The following is a 24,372-nucleotide window of genomic DNA, read 5'->3' as shown; positions in this document are numbered from 1 at the left end:
TATTAGGCAAATCTGGAGTAAGGCACTCTTATTCTGTAATAAGAGCATCTACACAGAGTTCGTCAAGAGTAACTCTCCATGCCCACAAAGCCTTAACCAAGGTCTCAGTCCTCTTGTTTCCTTGTTGCTTGTCACAACACTGATGTAAAGCCAAGTAGTTTCTACAGGGTGTGCTGAATAGTTTCACTGAAAAAGCATTTGCCTCTTCAATGCAGACTTAGGGCATCACTAGTGACATTTTCTCCCCATCCTCTCCCTTGAGTCCACCTTCAGTGGAAGCAAGTAGCTCCCTACCAAATGGTGTTGAAGAGGCTGGGGGTTCCTGTCTGTCCGGCTCAGTAAACGTAATGGTAGCAGCAGGGCAATCTGTTTCCTGCCTTTTTGCTATAGGCAGATGGGCAGCTCTGAGCCCTCGAAAGATCCTTTTAAAATTGGCGGGTAGCAGCCATACCAAAATACCAAAGGAGATTGGTGGAGCTGCCTCTCAGTGCTCCCCAGAGTCACTGGTGCTGGAATAGGCTGGCTGAAAGGCAGTGGGTCATTCCCATGGAAGACTGCAAAGGTAAAGGTGGGGGTGGGTGCCTTTTTATAGGGGTAGCAACTCATAGGCCACGTTCTGATTGGCCTTTTGGACTCTGCTACCACATGCTCCAAGCTCCGTAGTGCAGTTTGACTGCAGTAGGTCAAAGCACACTACAGGACATTTAGTGCACAGTAGCAAGGTCCACACAGTGACTTAGTGTGCAGCAGGTTTGTGCACTGTAGCTATACCCTAGAGTCTCCGTGTGGCCAAGCCCTGAGTTTGCTCCAAACAATCTGGCCACTGGTTTATGGTGCAAACAAAACCTCTTGAATAAGGTTTGCAAACTGCAGATGAACCAAAACGGACACATATTGGCCTATCCTTGTTTTGCATTAAATACCACAACACTTGTCAGTCAGGGACTCAAAAAGTTTTTTACAAACATTAATGCAGCTCCTTAGTGTCCTTGCAAGCTGTGCAAATAGTGTTATATCCATTTTGAAAACAAATATACTGACACCAAGCAGTTAAGTGAATTTACGTAAGGTCACACAGTGAGAGAGTTGTGGAACCAGGGAACAGAATGATAGAGTCAAGACTCGTCGTCCCTTTCTCTAACCACTAGATTATACTTTCTCCAGCATGAAGTACCAAACACCTGTTACACGTAACTAACAAGTAATTGTCCCTCTGGATAGCCATCTAGCATGCTGGATTCAAATCCTTGCCCATTCTCTTCTCCCAATTTGTACGTGGAATGATTCTGTTTTAAACCAGTGTAGGGACTGGTTAGTGCAGCTAGTGCTGTGTTACACACACATTTCTGACATTCGAAAGCTTTGGAACTTCAATAAGAAACAGAAATCTAGAACACACAGGCTTTTATGTGTTTTCTTTTTAAAGAGTGGAAAGCTTTTAAAGACACAATGTTTTAAAGATTTCTGGGGGAAATGACAACATTTGTGTACATTTTCACCGGGGGCAAAGGACAGGGGGTTATTTCTCCACTTGTTTTTTTCCAGAGTATTAGCATATAGTATGTAAAAAAATACACTGCGCTTCTTTTTTTTGTTTGTTTTTTAAAGGAAGGCGAAAGATGTACATGGGAATTTAAAAAGTAAGATGGTATAAAATGTGACCCTGATGTTCTCAGTGCTTTCATGTGAAAGTTTTCAAAGCTCCTGGAAATTCCGACCCAAAAAATCTCTGAAAGTCTCTCCTAAAGAACCTTGTTTGCTGAACAGCATATCAGAAGTAGAGTGAAAAAGGAACTCTGCGTACCAATGTCTTTAATAATAATTTCATATTTTGTTAAGAATGCCCAGAACAGTCACACTGATGCAACAATAGTTTGATTCTTCAGATAGGTACAGCATGTGAAAAGTTGCAGAAATCCATTACATATTTTTAAAGAATTTGGGTTTTGGCCAGATCCTCTTTTAGGATCAATGGAGCTACACTGATTTATAACAGCTGAAGATCTTGGTCCTTACCTGTGCCATGCTGTCTAATCAGATCAGCTGTTTTCCCTTGAGGTGGTAGTAAGGTATCTCTAGCTTTATCTTGCTAATAGAGATGTGCAAAATATTTGTACTAGTTTTCTAAGTTTGTGCTTTGGTTTTCTTTGCATTTCACTTGGTACTCAAACTGAGCTGTTTTTGAGGAGGAAAAGTCATTCTGGTGAACTCATCTTTTGGAGTGAAATTTGGCTGGGTATGGGTACATTTGAACAAGAAGGGGTCCCTTCCAAGTGAAGAGAGCTTCAAATCTTAAACCGCAAAGAAAATTAGTTTTTTTTATATGGCAATAGCCATCCCCTACAGCAGGACTGGGCAAAACAAATATAACAAACCTTTGTGCACAAATAAATTCCCCCAAATGAACACTTTTGAATTTTGCACACATCTAATTACCAGCCCATTTCTTTTAAAAACTGTGGCTCTTGCAAGCAATAGATGGTTGGTAGAAGGATGAAGCTTTGGTTTGTTCTGTATCTGAAGCTTTTTACCTGACACAAAGTCCCCTGTTACTTGTAAACCCCTCACCTTCACTTTGAGTTCTCACGAGTGTGTGATGTAGGGTGACCATATTTCCCTATGCTGAATACGGGACACCTGGTAAAATTACTCGTATTCAAGCAAGTTCAATGGTAATCAATCAGAACTATGTAGTACAAACGTTCAATTAACATCAGGTTGACTGAGCCCCTGTTGAAAACAAATATTGCAGAGTTGGATTCTTTTTATTTACCTTCTTATCTTCAAAGCTTTAGGGTTCACACAGGGAGTGGTGACACTCACACACACACTCCCGTTCATCTCTCTCACATGGGAAGGTGACCAACCGACCTGACTCTCCCTGCCTGGTGCTCTGAGCCCTCCATGCCTGGCTGGGCCTCCGGGACAGACCCGCCTCTCCTGGTACCTGGTGCCGGGTCTTCCTGAGGCAACACATGGAGGGAGGGGCATGCATATTCACATTCACATTCACAACCCTCCCCAGATTTCTGCCAGGGTTCATACCAGAATGTGGCCAGCAGCAGCCTTTTGGCACTGTGTGGGAGGGACAGGTCAGGAGCTGCTTCCAGCCACAGAGGGGGAGGGGAAGGGATGACCTGGCCTGTGTCTTTCTCCCCACCTACCGTGGCTTGAAGCAGCTCCCTTCCCTTCCTGCCTACAGTGTGAGAAGGCAGCTAACACCTCCTCCAGGCTGCTGCTGGCCACCGACATAACCCAGCCACCTCCTGTCCCCGCTTCACTCTGCTACAGTGCAGGCAGGAAGGGGTTAAGCCCTGAGGATGCATTGTGCACCAGGGCCCAGGGAACCTGACTGCAGGAGCTTCAGCAAGCCCGGCCAGAGAGGTGGCTCAGCAGCGGAGGGTGCCTAGGGGACGGAGCAGCTCCATGCTCCCTGGGGGGTAGGACCCAGGTAGAGAGGGGAGTGAGTGAAGAGGGAGCTAAGCCCCTGCCCAGGGGGGCTGTTGTGGAGCCACTGGGTTGGGGCACAAACAGGCTGGAAATTGCTTCTCCCCCTGCCACTCCAGACAGGGCCGGCTCCAGGCACCAGCAAAACAAGCAGGTGCCTGGGGCGGTGGCACATTTCTAGGGGCAGCATTCTGGCGCCGGCCATGCTGCCCCTAGAAATGTGCCGCCCCCCTCGAAATGTGTCCCCACCGCCCCAGATTGCCTCCGCTCCGCCTCCGCCTGCTCCCCTGAGCGCGCCGCCGCCACTCCGCTTCTCCCCCTCCCTCCCAGGCTTCCCACACGCAAAACAGCTGTTTCGCACTGCAAGCCTGGGAGGGAGGGGGGACAAGCGGAGTGACGGCGTGTTCAGGGGAGCAGGCGGAGCGGAGGTAAGCTAGGGCGGGAGGTTGCGGGGGAGGAGCCGTGGGAAGCAATGGGGGGGGGGGAAATGCAGCACGCCCGGGGGAGGAAGCAGGGCCAGGGATTTGGGGAAGGGATTGGGAAGGGGGCGGAGTTGGGGCAGAGCCAGCGTCAGGGGGCATGAAAAAAAAAGCGGGGGCAGCCCAAAATTTTTTTGCTTTGGGCAGCAAAAATCCTAGAGCCGGCCCTGACTCCAGAGCTTAGCTGAGGGGTAGAGAGGCTTCTCTGCGCCAATGCTGTACGGGGCTTTGGCACATGCAGGTTTTGGCTCCTCCTTGCCAGCACTTGGGGCCAGAGGATTTTGGGCTTTCCTGGGGTGCTAGCCCAGCCAGAGGCAGTGTGGGAAGGAAGGAGCCTGCCGGCCAGGCTGTTGGCAAGCTGAGCATTCTGACCAGGTGCTGGTTCTCTGCACAGTGCTGGGAGTGAGACGCGCCCCGCTGGTGGGAGGGAGGGCGGGTAGTTATGGATGAGCACCAGGGCTGGGGCGTGAAGGGGCAAAGCAGTGAGAGGACAGCGAGAGGGAGAGCACATAAAAGGCCAATGGGTGGGCAGCAGAGGTGACGCATAACCGGCCACTGCCCGGCACCCACACTCGCCAGCCACCACAGAGCGCAGTCAGTGCCGGCCAGAAACGGGACAAGGGGCGAGACCCGGCTGGCTGAGAGCTGACATGCAGTGGGGACTGCACTGACAGACCAGCAGAGGGAGTGGCCGGCCCGCCACGCTGCAGCCTTGCCCCGCCACCAGGCTTGCACACCCACTCTCATTGTCGGTTACTGGACCCCCACGCTCACCAATGGTGGGTGGCTGGCTGGCGAGCAGGGATCTGGCCAGCAGCAGGACCCACCAGTACTGGTGGGGGGGAACAGAAAATATGGGACAATTTGTCCATTTTTTAAGAAAAATCGGGACACCTGCAGGAGGGCTTAAATACGGGACTGTCCCTTTAAAAATGGGACATCTGGTCACCCTAGTGTGATGCCAACTTCTGTCAACCCTTGTGTAGAGTAGAATTGACAAGACTTGGCATCTCTAGCTATGAGGGGGGGAAACTCTACTCCTTTGAGGCCTCTCTGCTGTAACTAGTCCAGTTTTAAATAGTTACATGTTGTTTGGCTTGTTACAATAAACTTCATGGGGTGGGGGTGGAAATCACTTTTACTTTAGTGTAATTCACAGTTGCCCCAGCAGAGGTCACTGTGTGGCTGAGGGGCAGGAGCAAGGAGCTTTCGCTTCCCAGCTTTGTCCCTAAGCATATGGATGTGGATTTGGCAAGGGCTTGCTATTGGCAGAGCAAAATACCCAGAGCCAGATGTTTGGAGGCATGACTATTGTCCCTGTCCAGCCCCTGCCAGGCACTGGACAGCATCTGTGCCCCAGTTCAGCACAGCACTTAAGCACATACTTAAATGTAAGTCCTGTTGATGTTAATGGGATTTAAGAATGGTGAAAGTTAAGGACCCACTGAAGTGCTATGCTAAATAGGGATGGTTTGTTGAATCGGGGTCCTGGAGAGCTGCATTGGGATAACAGGTTACATCTTTTCAGAGGGGGTAGATGGGGTACTAGTGAGCAAGCTGCCCCATCACTCCTAGACCCATTATGTCTGCACGTGTACTTGGTAGGCATAATGCTTCCACCCTCAGTCTGCTCAAGCTCTGTCTCTTCTTCCTCTCCTCTAAGGTCTTAATTTGGGCCTGACAAGTCCAACTGAAGAATTACTGTATTTTACTTTAATCCTTCCTAAATTACTCTTTTAAAATGCATAAAATAATTAACGTGGCATTCAATTTTTCTGACATTTAATTAACTTTTACATAATGGGAAGCATAGTAATGTATTTTAGTGGAACTGGCTTAAACAAATACTTGGTAAAGAAACAGACCTATTGAAAGGAAACTATTTTTCTAACTACCAAACCAAAACTCATACAGAAATACAACAAAACCCCTTTAAATCCTTAGTAACGTTATACCCTACACCTATTAGAAAGAGAGGCACTTTCAGTCAACAAGTGGAAGTGGCCTGGTGAAAGAAAACATCTGCTAGGTAAATATTTTGTCTGTGTAATAAATTAAAATATCTTCCACAAGCAGAACACTCATAAACAGTTCCCCTTTAAAGGGACACACCTGTTAAAATAGTAGTTTTGATGCATTAGGGTTATCTGTTCAAACTATCTGCAGGATTTCAGAAAATTCTCTTCTGCTCGTGCTTCTTAGCAGGGCCCTTTTTTAAAACTCTGGCTCTGCACATGAATAGATGCGTGACCCTTTGCTCTTGCTGTTCACTCTCAGGCACTTGATCCAGCCAAAGCAGTTTGTAAGCGACAAAGAGGAAAGAATAGGAAAAAGGATAAGAGAGCATTGATTGTTCACCTACTGTAGGTACACTAGGCATATCTGAAGCAAGCACATTTTCCCCCCTTTCTGATTGGCTTGAAGCATCCCTGCTTTAGTGAAATATGGGAATTGTCTTATTGTTAAACTTTGTGGGCTGAGGATTTTTTATGAAAAAAAAAACTATGAATGGTGTTGCCATTAGGCATCATTCTTACATTTCTTTTATGTTGCTAAGGATTCAGTATAATCACTAATGCTTCTTCTTACAATATCCCACAGATGACAGCTTTTATTTAAAAACAAACAAACAAACAAAACCCCAAGAGTTTTCAAAGAGTTGGAATTAAGTGATTTTGAAACATAAGGTGCTAGGAACAAAACAAGGTGTTTGTTTCATAGTCAATAGTGTTTCTTACTACTGAAATGATATGGAACGCAACATTGAATATCTGAGCACACACAAACATGCATTAGAATCTCTAGGTTTTCTGAATTTTATTTTTGTGAAACCACAGAATAAGTTACTGAAACTTATGTGATCCAAAAGGGAACACCACTGCAGGTTTGCTAAGGCTTAGACTATGATCTCTCCAGGAGTAGCAAACGGGAGCTTTCCAGCCTTATAGAGAGAGATCTCTGGACAAATCAAGCAATATAATCAAGGCACAGGACATTTCTGGAGGATTTGATACGTGGCTGGGGGGAGGAGATGACCCTAAATGTGGCTGAAGGCCCTTGATCACAGTTGCATATTAATCCCAAAGAAATACTCTGACCCATGCTCAGCATACTACTATAACATAATTTTTTAAAATTGTGTGGGTCATTTTCAGTTGGTACTATACATACAGAGCATGCCTACAGAAGTAATGCCTTGAATAGGAACTGCTCTGATTACTCTTTTCAGAGTAACAGCCATGTTAGTCTGTATTCGCAAAAAGAAAAGGAGTACTTGTGGCACCTTAGAGACTAACCAATTTATTTGAGCATAAGCTTTCGTGAGCTACAGCTCACTTCATCGGATGCTGTAGCTCACGAAAGCTTATGCTCAAATAAGTTGGTTAGTCTCTAAGGTGCCACAAGTACTCCTTTTCTTTCTGATTACTCTGATCATCTCTCAATGTTTATTTCTTCTTAAAATTAGTAGTAGATATATGGATAGATGACTGTGAAGAATATGAAATTATTGATAGTATTCTTATGAATACTGTGTGCATATTTGTGGGTTTAGAGGTTATCTTGTGGCCAGTTTAGAATTAAGTCCAGCTCTTCCCAACTACCTAGGTTTTTAATTCAATTGCCTGGGCTCAGAGGAACAATACTTGATGGGTGGCTACCGCTAATGCCCTATGGAGAAACATATAGACCAGTTTGAATCAGGTGCAGGGTTCCAAATCAGACAAAGGAAAGAAAATAATGGATAAAAAGCCAGTGAACTAATGGGAGAGACACTGACTGGGGAAATCAGACTGAGAGGTAGAAGCTTCCTGGACAGTCTGCCTCACCTACCTAGAACTGGCAAGGAAAGGCCAATGCAGGATAATGCATTTAGGCTTTTGTCATTTTAACCCTGGTTACTGTACTTGTTATGTTCCTATGGATAAATAAATCGTATGTGTTTTGAAAAAGCTGTCATAAGTCACTATGTTCATCAGCTGATCGCAGCTCCTGGAGAGAAATGTATAGCAAAGCAAAGTGTGGGCCTGCTGGGATAACAGGTCGGTGAAACTGGGTACTGTAACCTGGTGATACAGTCGAAAAGTGGCATATGCCACAGAGTGCCAGCCTAAGAGAAGTACAGCTAAGGGCCTGGGGCTTAGAAAGAGTGCCCACAAGAGAGACGGAGAGTGGGGTCAAGGTATAGCACCTGCCCTAGAAGCGTATCAGTAACTTTATCCAAGATGAAATTATAATGGGTAGGGATAGTTAGCATGGAGCACTGGACTGAGACTCAAGAGACCTGGATTCTATTTCTGCTTTTCCCACTGACCTTCTGTTTTTGCTTGAGCAACACTGTGTTTCTCTGAGCTTCTGATTCCCTTCCCATCTTTTGTCTGGCTTGTCTCTTTAGATTGTAAGCTTTTAGGACAGGGGCTGGCTCTTACTGTACTTCTGTGTACTGTACCTAGGACAGTCAGTCCCCAGTCTCAGTTGGAGCCTCTAGGCACTACTGCCATACAAATAATAATATAGTGGACCTTACAAACAGAGTGAAGGTGCATGAAGGACCGTCCTTTAGTCGGTGGCCACTTTAAAGAACTGCATCCTCAAAGCTTACACAACAATTATGATTGCCATTTAGTTAAAGAACCACCTATTTAGGGCAAATATTTTTTTTTATCCCTTGAATCACTGCTTAAGGTGCGTTTCACTGTGTCTGCTGGTGTTTTTTTCCTCATGACAGTACATGCCGTATTCTCTAGGTTCTTGTCTCGCTTAATGATGCTATAATGCTGGTAGTTTCAGAAATTGAGGATCACAATGAAGCCTTGTCCATCAGTAACGAAGCTGAACTGTCTAACAACTTACCTGGAGATGACCTGGATGAGTGCCTTGTCTATCCTGGAGAGCTCTGTCAGCACCTGTGCATCAATACAGTGGGATCTTACAAGTGTTCATGTTTCCCAAGATTTACTCTGCAAGATGATGGGCTCAGCTGTAATCCAGGTGAGAAACATGGACAGGAAACAAATTAAGAAAAGTCATCCCATACATGACTAGTAGTGTCCCCACCTTGCCATCTTTACTGACCTGTCCAGTTTTAATCTGACTTTTTATTTAATCTCGTACTATCTGAAACAGAGAGTGTGAATTAAATGTTGGAGAGAGAGAGGGAGAGAGAGGTTTTACGAAGAAAATAGGAAATCATAGCAACTAGATCAGCAGGATTATTCCCTCAGCTATGTTGTCTAGTCTTTATCATTTTTTTTTAAATGACTCAAGCAATGGAGGTTCCACCATTTTTCTTGAGTCTGATAGTTCTCAGTCAGGGATCTTTTCCTGATATGGGTTGAGAAGTTTTTCAAAGTTATCTATGGGGTTTAGACATGTATCTTCCACTAAGAATTGAAGGATCCATTAAGAATGGAAGATACTTTCTTGTACTGGATTTCCACTCTGAACAATTCTTTGGAGGTTCCAAGGGAGGAGTTGTTGGGAGTAAAACGCTACTTATATTGCATTGGGGAAACTAATAATCTGAACCAAACCTGATCGTTCTAAAAAGGTCCAGCCCGATGTTCAAATTGAGGATGTGACTAATTTCTTCATTTCCAAACTCACGTGTCCTTTAGTAGTTATATTTCAAATGATCTTTTTATCATGAATATGATTTTGTAAATTTAGCATTATGACTTCACATCAGAATACAGGAGCAGAAAAGGTTGGAATGTGAGCAAGAAGAGGAACCTCTTAAAATATGTTCCTGCAACTTTTGAAATTTGCATACATTACAGAAAAAATGTGACAAATGTAAACGTAAATGCAGTTGGGATGACATTTTCAATAGATCCTAAAGGAGGAAGGCACCTTTAGGGTCCTTTGAAAAAAGTAAAGGATTTGTAATGATTTGCATTTGCAGTGTGTCATGTGTCACATGAGGTATTTTGTATGTCATGGCTAGTTTTCTAAATGAAAATAATATTTATTCAGGTCAAACACATGGTAGTGCTTCCTGAACTTGAATTTTTTTTGCAATCATTGACTTCTGTCCAGTGATATAAAATATAATGTTCCTGAATACAGTGGAAGGCTTGCAAAGAAAGCCTATTGTGTTGTAATTGTTTGGATGTATAAAGTTCTCCAATGGCAAGATTTCAAGTCAGCTAATCTGAAAAGTTAAAACTTTAGGTTAATTACATGTGCTTTTAATTTAGACATTCTTTGCTTATTTAATGAGCAAAAGAAATGCTGCCATCCAATTTTTGCCAAACCTTAGACTCCAAGTACTGTCAGCTAAATCCAAATAATAAGTTCTTATTATATCATTCTTCTCACCATGATTTTGAGAAAGTTACATCAGTGAGGTATTTTTTGACTATGCTTTTGCTACAGTTGTCAGTTGTCTGCTCTTTTGTTTATATTAAATTCTGTGTAAGGAACCTGATACAGAGGTGGTGTACTTCAGCCTTGCAAAATTTAGTTCACCCTCTCACTTACATCAAATTTATTTGTTTGTTTGTTTGTTCCTGCCACCAACATCATCAGAAGCCTGGTTGTGGAGTAGTAGATTTTGTGTCTGGTAGCAAATTTTCATGGCAGTTTTGCAAGACGGCTGTACGTAAAGCCACATCAGATAAGTGCTGCTGTGTGCAGAATTAGTGCTGGGTTCTACTTTTGGGTTTAATTTTTATTCTTTTTTTAAAACATCTGTAACATGTAACATATGGGTCTGTAAACTTAGATTAGAAAACTTTTGGGAATGAACTTTCCAGAAATGGTGCGTACACTTCATGAGGGCGTTTATGCTGAAGCTGACCACCTGTGACTATGTGGTCAGTTGTCCCGGTAGCTGAAATGATCAAGAGTTTCTCTGCCACTGAAGTGTGAAAATGACCCATGAAACCTTATGAAAGGGCCATTCTGGTCATCCAGATAGACCATTTCAAGGACCGAGCTAGAGATTGATCCAGGTGGTGCTCGATCTGCAAGGAGGCTGTCTCCCTTTGAGATTTGATTTGATGATGGGTTCTTATAAGATTTTTGGTGATCACTACTTCTGGTCAGTCTGCCAGTAGAGAGAACATCTCATTGGTGCTTTCAATCCTGGCTGAAGACCATCGGTATATTAGGAAATATGAGAGGTGCTGAGCACCCTCTATTTTGAGTGAAGTTCTTCAGATCACAACTTAGTGAATATAAATGAGACTCAATGGTGAAAATAGTTGAATGAACCTTTGCTAATGTACTCTAAATAGGTTTGTTTGGAGCTTTCAATGAAAGTTGGTGGATGGTTCTTTATATTATACAGTAAATAGTTTGCCCATATCTATTCAAGAACAGTAACTCATTTAATATGCAAACCACTCCCTTGCCAAAACTTTTTTTCTGGCACTTCTGTTTTAAAATGGACTCTTCTTTTTTAAAATACATGTGATCAAAGTCACTGTCTATTTAACTTTTAGTTTTCATCGTAACAAATAAAAATGCCCTATGAGAAGTGGCAGGTGGTATATTGGTATACCGTTTTCCAGACATCATTATTTCCTCATCAGTAACTTCCTAGATGATTAGAAGGAAGGCTTGAAATAAATTAAGATATGTAAAATCTACAAAGCACTGTAATCATTCAGGTTTACGTTTTCAAAAGTGCCAATGTGATGTAGGAGCCCAAATCCCATTTTCAAAAGTGACTTAGGCAAATAGGACCAGATTCATGAAGGTATTTAGGTGCCTAAAGATATAGACGGTTGTCCAGGCACTTTTGAAAACTCCACTAGGCACCAACCTGCATTTTTAGGTTCTTAAATACCTTTGAAAATCTGACCCTTAAGGTCCTAATTCTCATTGAATGGCAATGGAACTTAGGCTCCTAAGGTCTTAAATCACTTCTGAAAATGAGACTAAAGTTCCTTAGTCACTTAGGTGCTTTTGAAAATTTTACCCTCAGTCCAGGATGAAGTAATCTTCAAATTCCTAAGGGAAGGCTGGGTCTGCATTCGGCATGCAGCAACAATAGTTCCATATGCTGGTCCATGCAGAGAGAGCCCAAGCTGTGGGACACAGAGATGGTGGAGCTGGAACAGGGCTTCTGCACCAATATTCCATTCACACTGCTGCACTATAAGCAAGATTACATAGCTCATCTCCACGTTTTGCATGAGTTTAGGAAGAATGCTTCGTTGCCCTTCCAGGTTGCAATGCACCACCAGTTGGCTATCTAGTAGCCATGGCATCTTCCCATTTTCTCTTTCTGGCCATAGGACCTGGTGAATATCTCCTCATGAGCACTACATATGTCTTGTTTTCATGCTGGGCAAGGGAGAGGTGTAGTACATGAGGAGAGGGCCTTTGATTACACCCGGCTATGGAGCAAGAAGAGACATGCATGTAGTTGGATGTCTGGCTAATCTCCATTCTTTCCTGCTGTAGCTCTCAGTGCTCCTACTGGACTTCTTATTCCTCCTGTTTAATATTTCCCCCTGACGAGGTGTGTAACAAACCCATCGTGTTTTATATGTCTGTCTCCTCTGTCCCCCAATGCACTCTCAGGTATGGATAACCCCACTTAACTTTCTGCAGAACCCTGATTATTTTTTCTTTTAATTTACATTTTCCTGTTAATATTTTGAAAAAAGAAAATCTCTGTTTTTACAGAGAATTAATCAGTAATGTCTTAATTCATACAAAATGTGCCTTTTATTTTTGTTAGCTGGGTTGGCTTACCCTCATGGCAGGAAATCTAGCTGGATCAAACACATCTGTATCTCTTGCCTTATTTTCTGACACTGGGAAATCTAACTGGGACATACCACATGAAGTTTTACTGCCCTTGCCTCATGCCTCTGCGCCTCTCATACCTGTTATTTTCATGGAAAATCTCCATGCAGTAATCCTGGTCAGTCATCTCTCATTGTCATACACCCTGTGGGTCATATTGTGTGCTCAGATGTGTGTGTACCACTTCTGCTGAAGCCAGCAGGAGTTGTACATCCCAGGGCAGAACTGGGCCTTGTTCAGCTTAGACACAAAAAGATGACACACACAAGCTGGATTGCTACTGTTGATATTACAGAGCAGAGCACTAGTTTAGACCTGCTGTCATACCTTTAAAGGTTTTTTTTTAGACACTTAAGGGAAATGATAGATGTTAGTCATGAAAAGTCCTACTTGTCTGTTTGGATGTTATTCTCTTTCATACTGTGCCTACAATAGTGGACGTATTATTTTCAATTACATTTTAGTAGAATATACAGCATATGTTTGAAGACCACATATATTTTTATATATTGACCATGCAATTCATCCAAGGAATTAAGACAAGGAGATTGGCTTCATGGCAGGGCAACAGTCTAAGGCTTAAATCATAAACTGTTATGTGATGAATTAGATTTTGATACCTACAAGAAAAATTTAACTTGGTGGAGGAATTGTACAGCAGGCTACCCTGCCTGCTAATTCTGGAGCATATCCATTTATGCATACAACCCTCTGCATGTGCTTATGCTATTTGGACAATTGCCTGGACACAATATGTTTTAAGATCACAAATATCAACTCAGCGCCTTCATCAGTTTTGCAGGAGAAGTTATGGAGTCATCTGAAAATCTATTTGTATAGATTACAGAAAGTAGCATAACTGAATGACAGGTCTGACTTGGAATCTTTGCTTCTGGCACTTGAGGGATGTGATGTAATATTCATCTCTACATTCTTTGTTTTTGTACATGTTCACAGATATTGATGATGGACAAAACATTGATGATGGACAAAACATAGGAGTGGAAGCAACCATTGCTCCAGAAGCCTCTAATATTCAGCCTACCACTATTAAGACTTTACAAGTAGAGCAAAATAAGTGTAAAGGTATGTATGACAGACAAGCTGGAGACAGATGGTTTAGGAATGTTTACAAGGCTGGAATGAAATTCCAAAGCTCCCTTGGCTGATTTCATTTCCGTGCACATACATACATAAGTTACCTCTTATATTAGCCTGAGGAGTTTAGAGGATTGTCAAGAGGAATGTGCTGAGGTAATCTGAGGTTAGACTCTAATTTCAAGGTTATTACACACTTGCTATTTAGGTTATTTTAAACAGAAGAGCGGTGCAGGATAACTTAAGTAACACACGTAGGAATATTCGAGTATAATAGAAGGATGGTAAGTACCAAGAGATTGTTCGTTTACACATTTTATACCTGGGATTATACCTGGGTGAACAAAGCTCTTTAGAGGACTTCTGTGTTGAATTTTAAAATGTTTGAAACTTTGCTTTGTCTAGATAATGGCCCCTGCAAGCACATCTGTAATATTGTGGAAGGAAATGCTGTGTGCTCTTGTTTAAGTGGATATACTCTCATGGCTGATGGCGTTTCCTGTGAAGGTGAGTAGGTGTTTCCACTGAGATAATAGACTAAAGACACATTATATGGTTCCCATTAATCTTGGGAGCCTCATGGACATTTCTCTAAGGGCCTATTATTTTTGATATTGCTAACTGCAGGTGATAGTACAGACTTAACTTTACTGTACTTAAAACTAGATTGCACTAGGGATGCTAAAAGTGTTTGAGCACCTCAGACATATCACTTACAACATCCATCTGGTCATTTGAAGAATTGCCTGGTTAGCCATTTCCACTGTGGTGATTAAAGATGCATTCCCTGACTGTGTGCATGGCAAAGTAGTTAAGACTGGTCAGACCATACCTCTTGTTAAAACATAAGACCTTATTACTATCCCTTTTTCACTAAATGTAAAATGTAAAATTCACCTTTTGCTTTACCTAAGTCTTGTATTGGAGTTGTTCAGGTTGGAGGAATGGGGCCTGTACACGCCTTGCATGACATTGGAGGGGGGCCTCCAATCAAAAGCAGTTGGGGTCTGGGCCATGGGATCTACAACAGCACAAATCCAGTGGCCCTGACATTCTGCAGTGAAGTTGTGAAGTGGCAGAGGCTACCGTTCCAGCCTATGAGCTAGCATGGAAACCAAGAGAGGCTCTGCTGCAAATCTGTGTTCTCTCTACAGGTGGAGGAGTGAACTCCATCCTTCAAGCCAAGTTTGTATAGAAGGGTTATATTCACTGTGGGAAGTTATATAATAGAAGAGGCATTTGTAAATGACTGAAATGGGTTTTAGAGAGACAAGATGGGCGAGGTAATATCTTTCATTGGACCAGCCTCTGTTGGTGAGAGAGACAAACGTTTGCAGTAGAGTGGCCCATTAATACCTCTGCAGTCATAGGAGAAAAAGAGGGGGATAATGCGTTACAGGTTGTTGTAATAAGCCATAAATCCAGTGTCTATGTCCCGTCCATGATTTTTAGACTTTGTCTACAGTAGCCCTTTGGTCAATAAAACTTTTGTTGGTCATGGGTATGAAAAAACACACCCTTGACCGACATAAGCTTCACCAGGGGTCTGTCCGGGGTCCTCTTTTTCAAGTGTTGCACAGGTTTCTTTTGAGGGTGATGACTGATAGGTCAGAATATAGTGAGCGCTTTGTGAAAAGTGTTCATCCATAGGTGATAGGGTGTTTTTGTCTTTTATCATTTTCCTGTATGAGTTCAATACTGTGTTATTGGGGCATTTAGTGCACTGGATGAGTGGTGTGCAGATGGGGTTTTATTTCTGGATTGAAACAGGTTCTCTCAGGGTATCTGGGTGGCCCATTCCATGATGCCATCTACTTCTCTGGTGAAGTGTCCTTATTTGGTGAAGGTGGTTTTAAGTGTGTTAAGGTGTATACTCATAGTTCTCACCTACCACCCCACACTGGAACCCATAGTGGGTATCAACAAACAACTACAACAATCTGTAACCCACTACCGCCCTCTTTTTGTCCTCTCACTGCAGAGGTGTTAATGGGTCATTCTACCTTGATTGGTCCCTTACAGTACGTACTAACTACTTATGCTAAACAACCTGTTCCACCTTGAGTTTTGCTGTGATGCCAGGAGTTCCTTTCCCAGACCTGAAGAAGAGCTCTGTGTGGCTCAAAAGCTTGTCTCTCTCACCAACAGAGGTTGGTGCAATAAAAGATATTACCTCACCCTCCTTGTCTCGCTGATATCCTGGGACCAATATGGCTACAACTACAATGCATATGTGAAATGGGTTTTGTCATGGTTGGTGCTGGGCAAATAGTGTGTTTGTGGGGGTGGAAGAGACAGGCAATCTGTGAATATTCACCTGAATCTTTAAATAAATTTTCACTGGCCTTTTTGTGTTTGCTGTACTGGAACACTTGAATGATCTAAGTTTCACTGGCATAAATGGCCCAGATCTTCAGCTGATATAAATCAGCACAGCTCCCTGGGCTTTAACACCATCTGAATGTGTGTCCTAGGTATTTATAAACAGTGAGTTTCAAAAGTCACATCATGATTATTCACAGAATCTGAATTTTAAATTTACACATCTGAATATTCACATAGAAAGTGCTTGTACGGTCCTCCAGTCATGGAACCGACACAATGTCCTGTGTCGTACCTTGTCCTTATCAATCAATAATAAATATCTGATCAATCATAACTAACCAACTAAGGTTGAATAGCATCTCCTGAACTCTCTCAGAGAACTGTTCCCAATCAATCCAGAGAGTTAATATTTTTTAAAACATAGATTCTCGAATGCTATTGAATATCAGTTGAATCAGCCTAATTCAAGGAAACCCTAGAAATTCCATGAACAAAAACAAGAGGTTAAAATCCTGGGATAAATTATTCCCTATGAATCCTTACCTAAATCTTGTCATGATGGAGATCAGCTTGTTTCAACAATATCAGTGTTGAGATGATTGTCTCTAGGCAACCACGGTAACATTTGGAATGTTAATTGTATCCTTTGCACTGAACATAATGCTCTGCTTAAATTGTAATATGATACTAACATGGTAGCTCCAACACAGTGTATTTAAATAGCTCCAATGTGAAAGAAATATTGTATCATTTCAGGAACAAAGCTAATAGAATTCTATTTTTCCCTTTTGGTTGCAACATGTTGATATAGACCTGGATGAGTGCCTTACAGGTGCTCACAATTGTTCCAGAAGCCAGTTATGTATGAACACATTGGGATCATTCTACTGTGTCAACCACAGGGTGATCTGTGCAGAGGGCTTTACACTCAACATGCATAGAAAATGTGTTGGTAAAATGATAGGTGTAAGCCATTCACTGAAGCATCATAATTCTTCATGCTGCGCAATGCATTTAAACCATTTGTGCTAAAAGGCTCTCTGGCCATCTTTGCATATGACATTTCAATGTGAGTTAGTAAAAACACATGTGCATCACTCACTCCATGATTTTTACCATTGTGTGTTCTTCTGCTATTTGGCTTTTCCCCTAGCAATACGTTCTCAGGATGCATATTATTCAGCTGGAAAGCCATAAAAGTTCATGCAGTTATGAAAAGCAGAAATTCAGTTGACAGTTAAATTGGACTAATGTAGCATAGAATGGTCTTGACCTTTCTGGACAGGGTGAATTCTGCTGCTTTAGGTTTGGGGCTTTGGCACAGGAGCTTGATAAATGTATCTGATGAAAGGTGCACAAATTCAAGTAACAAAGCTTCTGTAGAAAATGCATTCCGAAACAATGGAATTTTTGATTCTCGGATTAACCCACAGGTCTCCCACTGATATTATAAGAATAAAGGTCAGGTACCTCAACATCTTGTTGCAACATCCCTGGTTTATAACCTTCAGTGGGACAATAATAATTTTTTACCACTATTCTGTCATTTAATAGTGTCTTTAAATGTCATTGCTTACGAAAGGCTATGGCCTACATTTTAAAAAATTACTTGATTTTCACATACCAAACTAGAGACATCTCAGAGGCCTAATTTTCAGAAATGTTGTGCACTCACCCTCTGCAAATTAGACCCTCTTAAGGTGTCTAGAGTTAGGCATCCAAAAATTGAAGCCTTGGAAATCACTAATGACACTTGAAAATCACTACCACCTGTGACGATAATATCACTTGTAGACATGTCATTATTTTCCTTCTCCCTTCCCTTCCTTGACTGTCCTATAATTTTGTTTATAGCATCATGTACTGAATCATGTTCAACCCTGCAGCATCACAGCTTTGCTCTTTTCCTTTCCTCTAGTGCTCTGTGATCTCATTTTATTACTGAGCATCATGTGGCATGAAGCAGGAGGGAGCAGGCAGGAAAATGTCCCAATAATAACCATGTCAAAGTTCAGAAACAGGAATGCAAACAAATCTACTTCCATTCTGGCTTTTCAAATGTTCCAATATGGATTTTTTTCTAGCTTATTTTTTTTTAAAATACTGATTTTTTATTTATCTAAATATAATAGTTTAGATTAAACAATGAAATGATTAGCACAAGATCACTGGGAGGGAAGGATATTTTAGGGTTAAAACACAGAACTGGGAGGCAGATGTTATTCTGTGCTTCACCATGTTCTTCCTGTGTGCCCAGGGCCACTTTTTTCAGAGTTTTTTCTTGCTTTTGGTGTATATAAAAAGATCATCTACACTTTCCACAGTATGCATCCAATGAAGTGAGCTGTAGCTCATGAAAGCTCATGCTCAAATAAATTGGTTAGTCTCTAAGGTGCCACAAGTACTCCTTTTCTTTTTGCGAATACAGACTAACACGGCTGTTACTCTGAAACCTTTTTTCAGAGTGCTGAGCACTCAGCAGCTCCCAGAGCCTTAATGGAGGCTGCAGAGTACACAACACTTCTGAAAATCAGGTATGTTATTTAAGGAGCCTAAAAGAAATTTTGGAGCCTCATTTTAGGTTCCTACACATGAAATCTTGGTTATGTCACTTTGCTTCAATAGCCTCATCTGTAAAGTAATGGACAACAGTATTTTCCTACCTCACACAGGAGTGGTTCGAAGCTAAATTAATGAATGTTTTCCATTGACTTATATAACCCTTTGCAAGGGTATCCCAGGTACTATAATCATTTTCACTTTTCAACATCCTATGACTTCCCCCTCAGCTGACATAAGTAAAAGATACAATAGCAGTTTTGAAACACACTTAATGTGTTTTTTATTAAAGTGATGCACACGTGGAAGGAAAAACTCTTTTGTGAAGCAAAAAAACTTCCCTTGTTCCCTGGCTAAATAATGAAGTCATGTATTTCTCTGCTACAGTTCAGATAGCTACAAGTACCTTGGTTAAAGAGGCAAGGAAGTTTTGAGACTAGTGTAACTTGGAATAGTTAAAAAGAAAAGGAGTACTTGTGGCACCTTAGAGACTAAGGTGCCACAAGTACTCCTTTTCTTTTTGCGGATACAGACTAATACGGCTGCTACTCTGAAACTTGGAATAGGTACACACTGAATATCTGCTTCCTGTACTTGCACGTGTCTTTACTATACGTGCTTGGAGAACATTTGCCATATTTAACATTTTTCTAACTTTTCTAGTCAAACAGAAAAGCCACAAATATATTGTGGTTTCTAATTTGTTGAGCTGCCATTTCAGCCTCTCACTACAGCCATGTTTCCCTAAAGAATCCTTTGCAAGCTAACTGCTTTTGTGCTCCATCTTGAACAGTTTGGGACCAATAAACTGTGTATTTAATACTGTGTCTGTGAATTGTTTTAATTTTTTTAATATCAATATGTATGTATATCAGGGAGGGGAGGGACTATCTGTACACTACAATAGAACAGCCAATGTATTTTCTCTTGAATTTCCTTGAGTCAAATTGTAGCAGATTAAAATTCCAGGTGCATTCAAGAGCAGATTTCCAGAATTCCTGAAAGTCAGTCAGGCACACAGAAGAGCCAACAGCTGTTTAAATGGCATGCAAACAACTCCTCTGCTAAGCTTGTTTGAATGCATATTATAATTTCTTTGCTCTTGAAAGCTCCATGTTTACCAAAGATAAGAATCAGGTGGTGAGGTGTGTTTTTAATGGGGTTGTTTCTATTGGCAGTTTAAAGTCTGATTCATCTCTCTCTCTCTCACACACACCCAAACACACATACCCATTGGCTCCTTTCCATGTGATTCACTCCTATTTACATGTGCAGAGCACAGTATGCCATTATCTTTGCTATTTCCCATCCAAACTTTTTCCCCCTCTCTGAGTACACAGTAAGTGGTCACTTTATTTATGCACCACAGGGACTGCACACAACCAGAACTACGAAGAGGTGGGATGGGTAGTTGCAAAAGGAACAACCATTCTAAATAAAACAGATGTGTTCTATAAAACAAATTTGAGCTGATGTAATTTAAAGAGAGAACAGAATTCTTGAGCAACTATAGAACACTAAAAAACCTGCACTGACCGTTTACAAGATTGTGTAAAAATGCTAATTTACTGTACAATTATATAAAACAAAGCAAAAAAACAACCCCAACTAAACTGAACAAACAAACCCAAGAAAATCAGCGATCAGGTCTTTGCCAATATCCCTTTGCAGCTAAGGCAGCTTCTGAGACATAGGAAACTAACACTGATGTCATGTGAAGTTTCCTATTTTAAACAGTAGTTCCAGGGGAAAAAATAAGTGTTGTCCTATGATCACACACACAACTTAGCATACAGCTTCAATCTACTCATCGAGGGTGTTTTGACTGATGACAAGAATACTGAATTGTTACTGGTAGCAATGCAAACCACTTTTCTGTTCCTAGCCCACAAACACATTTCAGCAATGCTTTGGATCTCTGAAAGAACAAATAAATAACTCTATCATTCTAATCCGTGATATCTTTCCAAAGTATTTTTCTTGCTTTCTTTGCAACTCTCTCTTTCTCCCTTACTCTTGTGGCTGTGAGGTTTTTTCCTTCCTCCTGTTTTTCTGACAGCTTCTGACTGAAGCTGAGACAATATTTGGTCCAACAGCAGGAATTAATTTTATCTGATTAGTGAAAACCTGGCTCAGATTTTCCAGTGCTAGGTCAAGCACCTTACAGATGTGATGAGTGGTTCTCAGAGTACTGAGGAGAGCAGGGTTATCAACCACCCCTAATTTTATAGATAATCTGTAAAGGAAGAGAGATTGGCCTGGTCTAAAAAATATATTGGGCAAGATCCTTGTGACCACTCCATCTGCTTTGCATCATTCTGGTAGCAGCAACCAGTGTTAAAGCTGGCTTAATCGTCCCCTGGAGGATTCCCCCAGGGTAAGTGAATCTTTGGGTGGTACAGAACCACCATAGCAGCTCTCTTGCTAGCCCTGGTGCCAGAGGGCATGTCTGCAGGAATAGCAGGGTAGGTGCATGGTCAGGGCATACCTATGCCAACAATCCCAAAATGCCAGAATGGCCATGGGAATTCTGGGGAGTTCTGAGGCTTCTCTAGTTAGTGCCAGCATTCTGGACCTGTGCAAATTGGTCTCGGGATCCAGAAGCAACAAACATACTTACCATCACTACCCCTTCCCCCCCTCTGCATTTGCATGGAGCGTAGCTGAGCCATTTTTCTGTAACTCCTGTTCGTATGTGGGGCCTGATCCCTCTCCGTTCCCACGCAAGGGAGATGAACAGATAGGACCATGTTTGTTGAGCAGGCTGGAGGATGACAATTCTCATTTTGGGCCCTTATCATGGTTTTGAATTTTTTTTATTCTACATCAAAACAAAACCCAACTTTTTAAACATCTTTGCAAAAACAGAATTTTCTGAATGTTGTGGGTACTCTAGAACCTGGTGGTTAGGACTCTGCCTTGGCATGGGGGAAATCCAGTTCAAGACCCTGCTTCGCCAGCTTCAGAGCAGAGTGTTTCATGCCAGATCATGCTGATTCAGGCAGAGCGGGGATTTGACCTTGGGTTTCCTACATCCCAGGCTAGGGCCCGAACCACCAGACTACAGAGCAGGGGTGGGCAAACTTTTTGGCCCTAGGGCCACATTGGGTACAGAAATTGTATGGAGGGCTAGGTAGGGAAGGCTGGGAGATGTTATGCCTCCCCAAACAGTGAGGCGTAGCCTGGCCCCCTATCCAGCCCCCCCCGAACCCCTATCCCCATCCAACCTGCCCCCCCTGCTGCCCACCCCTGACTGCCCCCTGGGACTTCTGCATCCTATCCAAACACCCCTGCTCTCTGCCCCCTGACCATCCCCCCGGGATACCCATCCCCTATCCAATCCCTCCTGCTCTCCAGCTCCTGACCACCCCCAGGACTCCCACCCCATCGAATCTCCCCTGCTCCCCACCCCCTGACTGCCCCCCTGGGGCCCCCCCACCCCCTATCCAATCCTCCCTGCCCTTCCTGCCCCATGTAACCGGGGGGGGTGGGGGCGTGGGGAGGGGGGTAAGAGGGCTCAGTCCTGTCCCTGTGTGTATCCCCTGCTCATTTGGCTGCTCTCCCTGGCAGTCGGGCAGGGCTCGCTCCCTATCTGGGCTTGGCTGCTAGGGACGGGGGCCAAGCATGCTGTGGGGGCCCTGGCTTGCTTTTCCCCTGTCCCCAGCAGCAGGGCCCAGGCCCCATGACCGCTGCCCTGCAAACACCCCCCGGAGCTCCTCCTGACCCCGACCCCCTGACTGCGCCTCCTTGGAGCACCAGGTCTGGCAGCGCTATAGTCGTGCCATCTGGCCGGAGCTGCAGCCATGCTGCCCAGGTGCTGGGGGAACTGTGACTGTGAGGGAGGCAGGGTGGGAGAGGAGCAGAAGGGGAGCGGCCAGGGGCTAGCCTCTGCCATGCTCACTCCACTGCCGGGGAGTTGGGCTGGCTCCTCCGCAAGCCTGTCCTGACCCCGCTCCCTGGCTGGAGCTCGGGGGCCAGAGGGAAGGGTCCTGCGGGCTGGACTTGATGTGCCATAGTTTGCCCCCCTCTGCTGTAGAGCATAAGTAGCTCTCTTAAAACAAACAAAACAACTTTTGATGAAGACTTGATCAAAACCAAAACGTCTCTGCAAAAGGTTTTGGCTTCAGCACAATTTCATTTAATTGACAATATTCCAGCGAGCTCCACTTGTTTGTCCAGGGTCGAGGAATTTTTGAAAAAAAAAATGTAATTTGGACAAAAATGGGGGAGGGGGAAATAATATTTTAAGAACACTTTTTTGGCAGAACCCACCTAACCCTTTCCTTAGAGGAGTGACACCCGCTAACAGTGTGGAGTGTTTCAAACATTGTCCACCTGCCATGCTGTGATATTTTGTCCTTTAACAATGTGTACAGAAGTAGCTAAGTTCACATGATACACTATGATATCATCTAATGTGTTTATATGAGAACATTTTCTTTGTCTCAGAGAAACTGTAGCAAGCTAAGAGTCCAGATCCAGAGCCCATTGAATGGAAAGACTCTGACTGGATTTGGCCCTAGAAATTACATGCCATAAATGGCTATTTGTGGGAATAGTCATTTAAAATTTAAAAATCACATCAAATCCATTCAAGCAGTTTTGGTTTTTTAAATCAAGTTTTATGAAAATTTTGAAGCCTGTCAATGAAGTGCACACAGGAAATAACTGTGTAAACCATGCACACTTCATGAGCCTAATGCTGCAAACCCATTGTATGCGGGAAGTTGCATTGAGCTCAGAGAAAATTCTGCATGCATAGGGCTTGCAGGATTGTCAAAAGGGTGCCCAGTTGATGGTACTTAACTGCAGATGCATTGTTAGGGACTGATCTCCTCGCTTTGGAAAGTCAGCATGCAGCACGTGAAGAATAACAAATAAAAATATAAGAAATAAACCGAGAAAGTCCAGTGAAACTAAGGCCCTGCTCCTGCACAAACTTACACAGGTGACTAACCTAATGCACATGAACAGTTCCACTCGGGCTGTTCACAGGTGTAAAGTTACGAACAAGTGCGTGCAAGATTGGTGTCTAAAATTTTTGTCTGTGGCCCTCTTCCACTGTGACCAGAAAAATCAGCTTTATAAATTTTGTAATATCTGCTCGGGTTTTGGGGCTTTGCAAGGTGATGGTGTGACCCAGGCTGTACGTATCTGGGAACCAGGCTCTTTCACCTGAATTTTTGAGGCTTCATTAACACAGTGCTAGTTCTGATGCATGCTGAGAAAATAGCTTTGGGCAGGAAAGCGTGGTGACTGACTGTAGTTGATGTGTTCATATTCCTGTTTCGTGCAGCTTTTAATTGACTTCATAGTTTTAACTAGAACTGTGTGAAAGTTTAGCATCTCAGGGAGAGTTCTGCATGAAGATTTTCTTCCTTTGTCTTTCCATTCCATTTTGTTACTTAGGATTTTTTTTTTCTTCATGAAATTTCCAATTTTCTCTTTTAACATATTCAGAAATCAAACTGCCTGTTTTTTAGTCTGAATGGATTTCCATCAAAAAATATGTCAAAATTTATCTGTTCAGAGATTGCGTTTTCCTTTCTAAAATAGGTACCTTTTTCACTTGAAATGATCCAACGTTTAAGTGAAATCATTAAATTTTCCTGTTTTGTACTTCCTTCTCATGAAGACTGATCACTTGAATTGAATTTTAAAAGCTTTATTTCAGCCTTTTGGATTCTCCTCTTCCCTGCCCCAT

At 42.7% G+C, this 24,372-nt stretch overlaps 1 protein-coding gene across 6 annotated transcripts in view; it reads left to right on the top strand.

Annotated features, from left to right (window-relative positions):
* FBLN2 (fibulin 2) overlaps positions 1-24,372 on the top strand; it is a gene marked incomplete at its 5' end in the record, with an annotated part of 188,390 nt that overhangs the window by 139,857 nt on the left and 24,161 nt on the right. For 5 of the 6 annotated variants that reach the window (XM_084635148.1, XM_084635146.1, XM_084635151.1 and 2 more), the window contains 3 exons: positions 8,709-8,915; positions 13,644-13,772; positions 14,190-14,291. In XM_084635148.1, coding sequence (XP_084491274.1) covers positions 8,709-8,915; positions 13,644-13,772; positions 14,190-14,291 — 438 coding nt within the window. The remainder of the gene's footprint in view (positions 1-8,708; positions 8,916-13,643; positions 13,773-14,189; positions 14,292-24,372) is intronic. The other variant, XM_084635147.1, reaches the window with a different exon arrangement.

This window comes from Lepidochelys olivacea, assembly GCF_965140295.1.
Source record: "Lepidochelys olivacea isolate rLepOli2 genome assembly, chromosome: 7".
Lineage (NCBI taxonomy): Eukaryota > Metazoa > Chordata > Testudines > Cheloniidae > Lepidochelys > Lepidochelys olivacea.
Note: the sequence above shows the minus strand (reverse complement) of the source record. Positions and strands in the feature narration are given on the sequence as shown.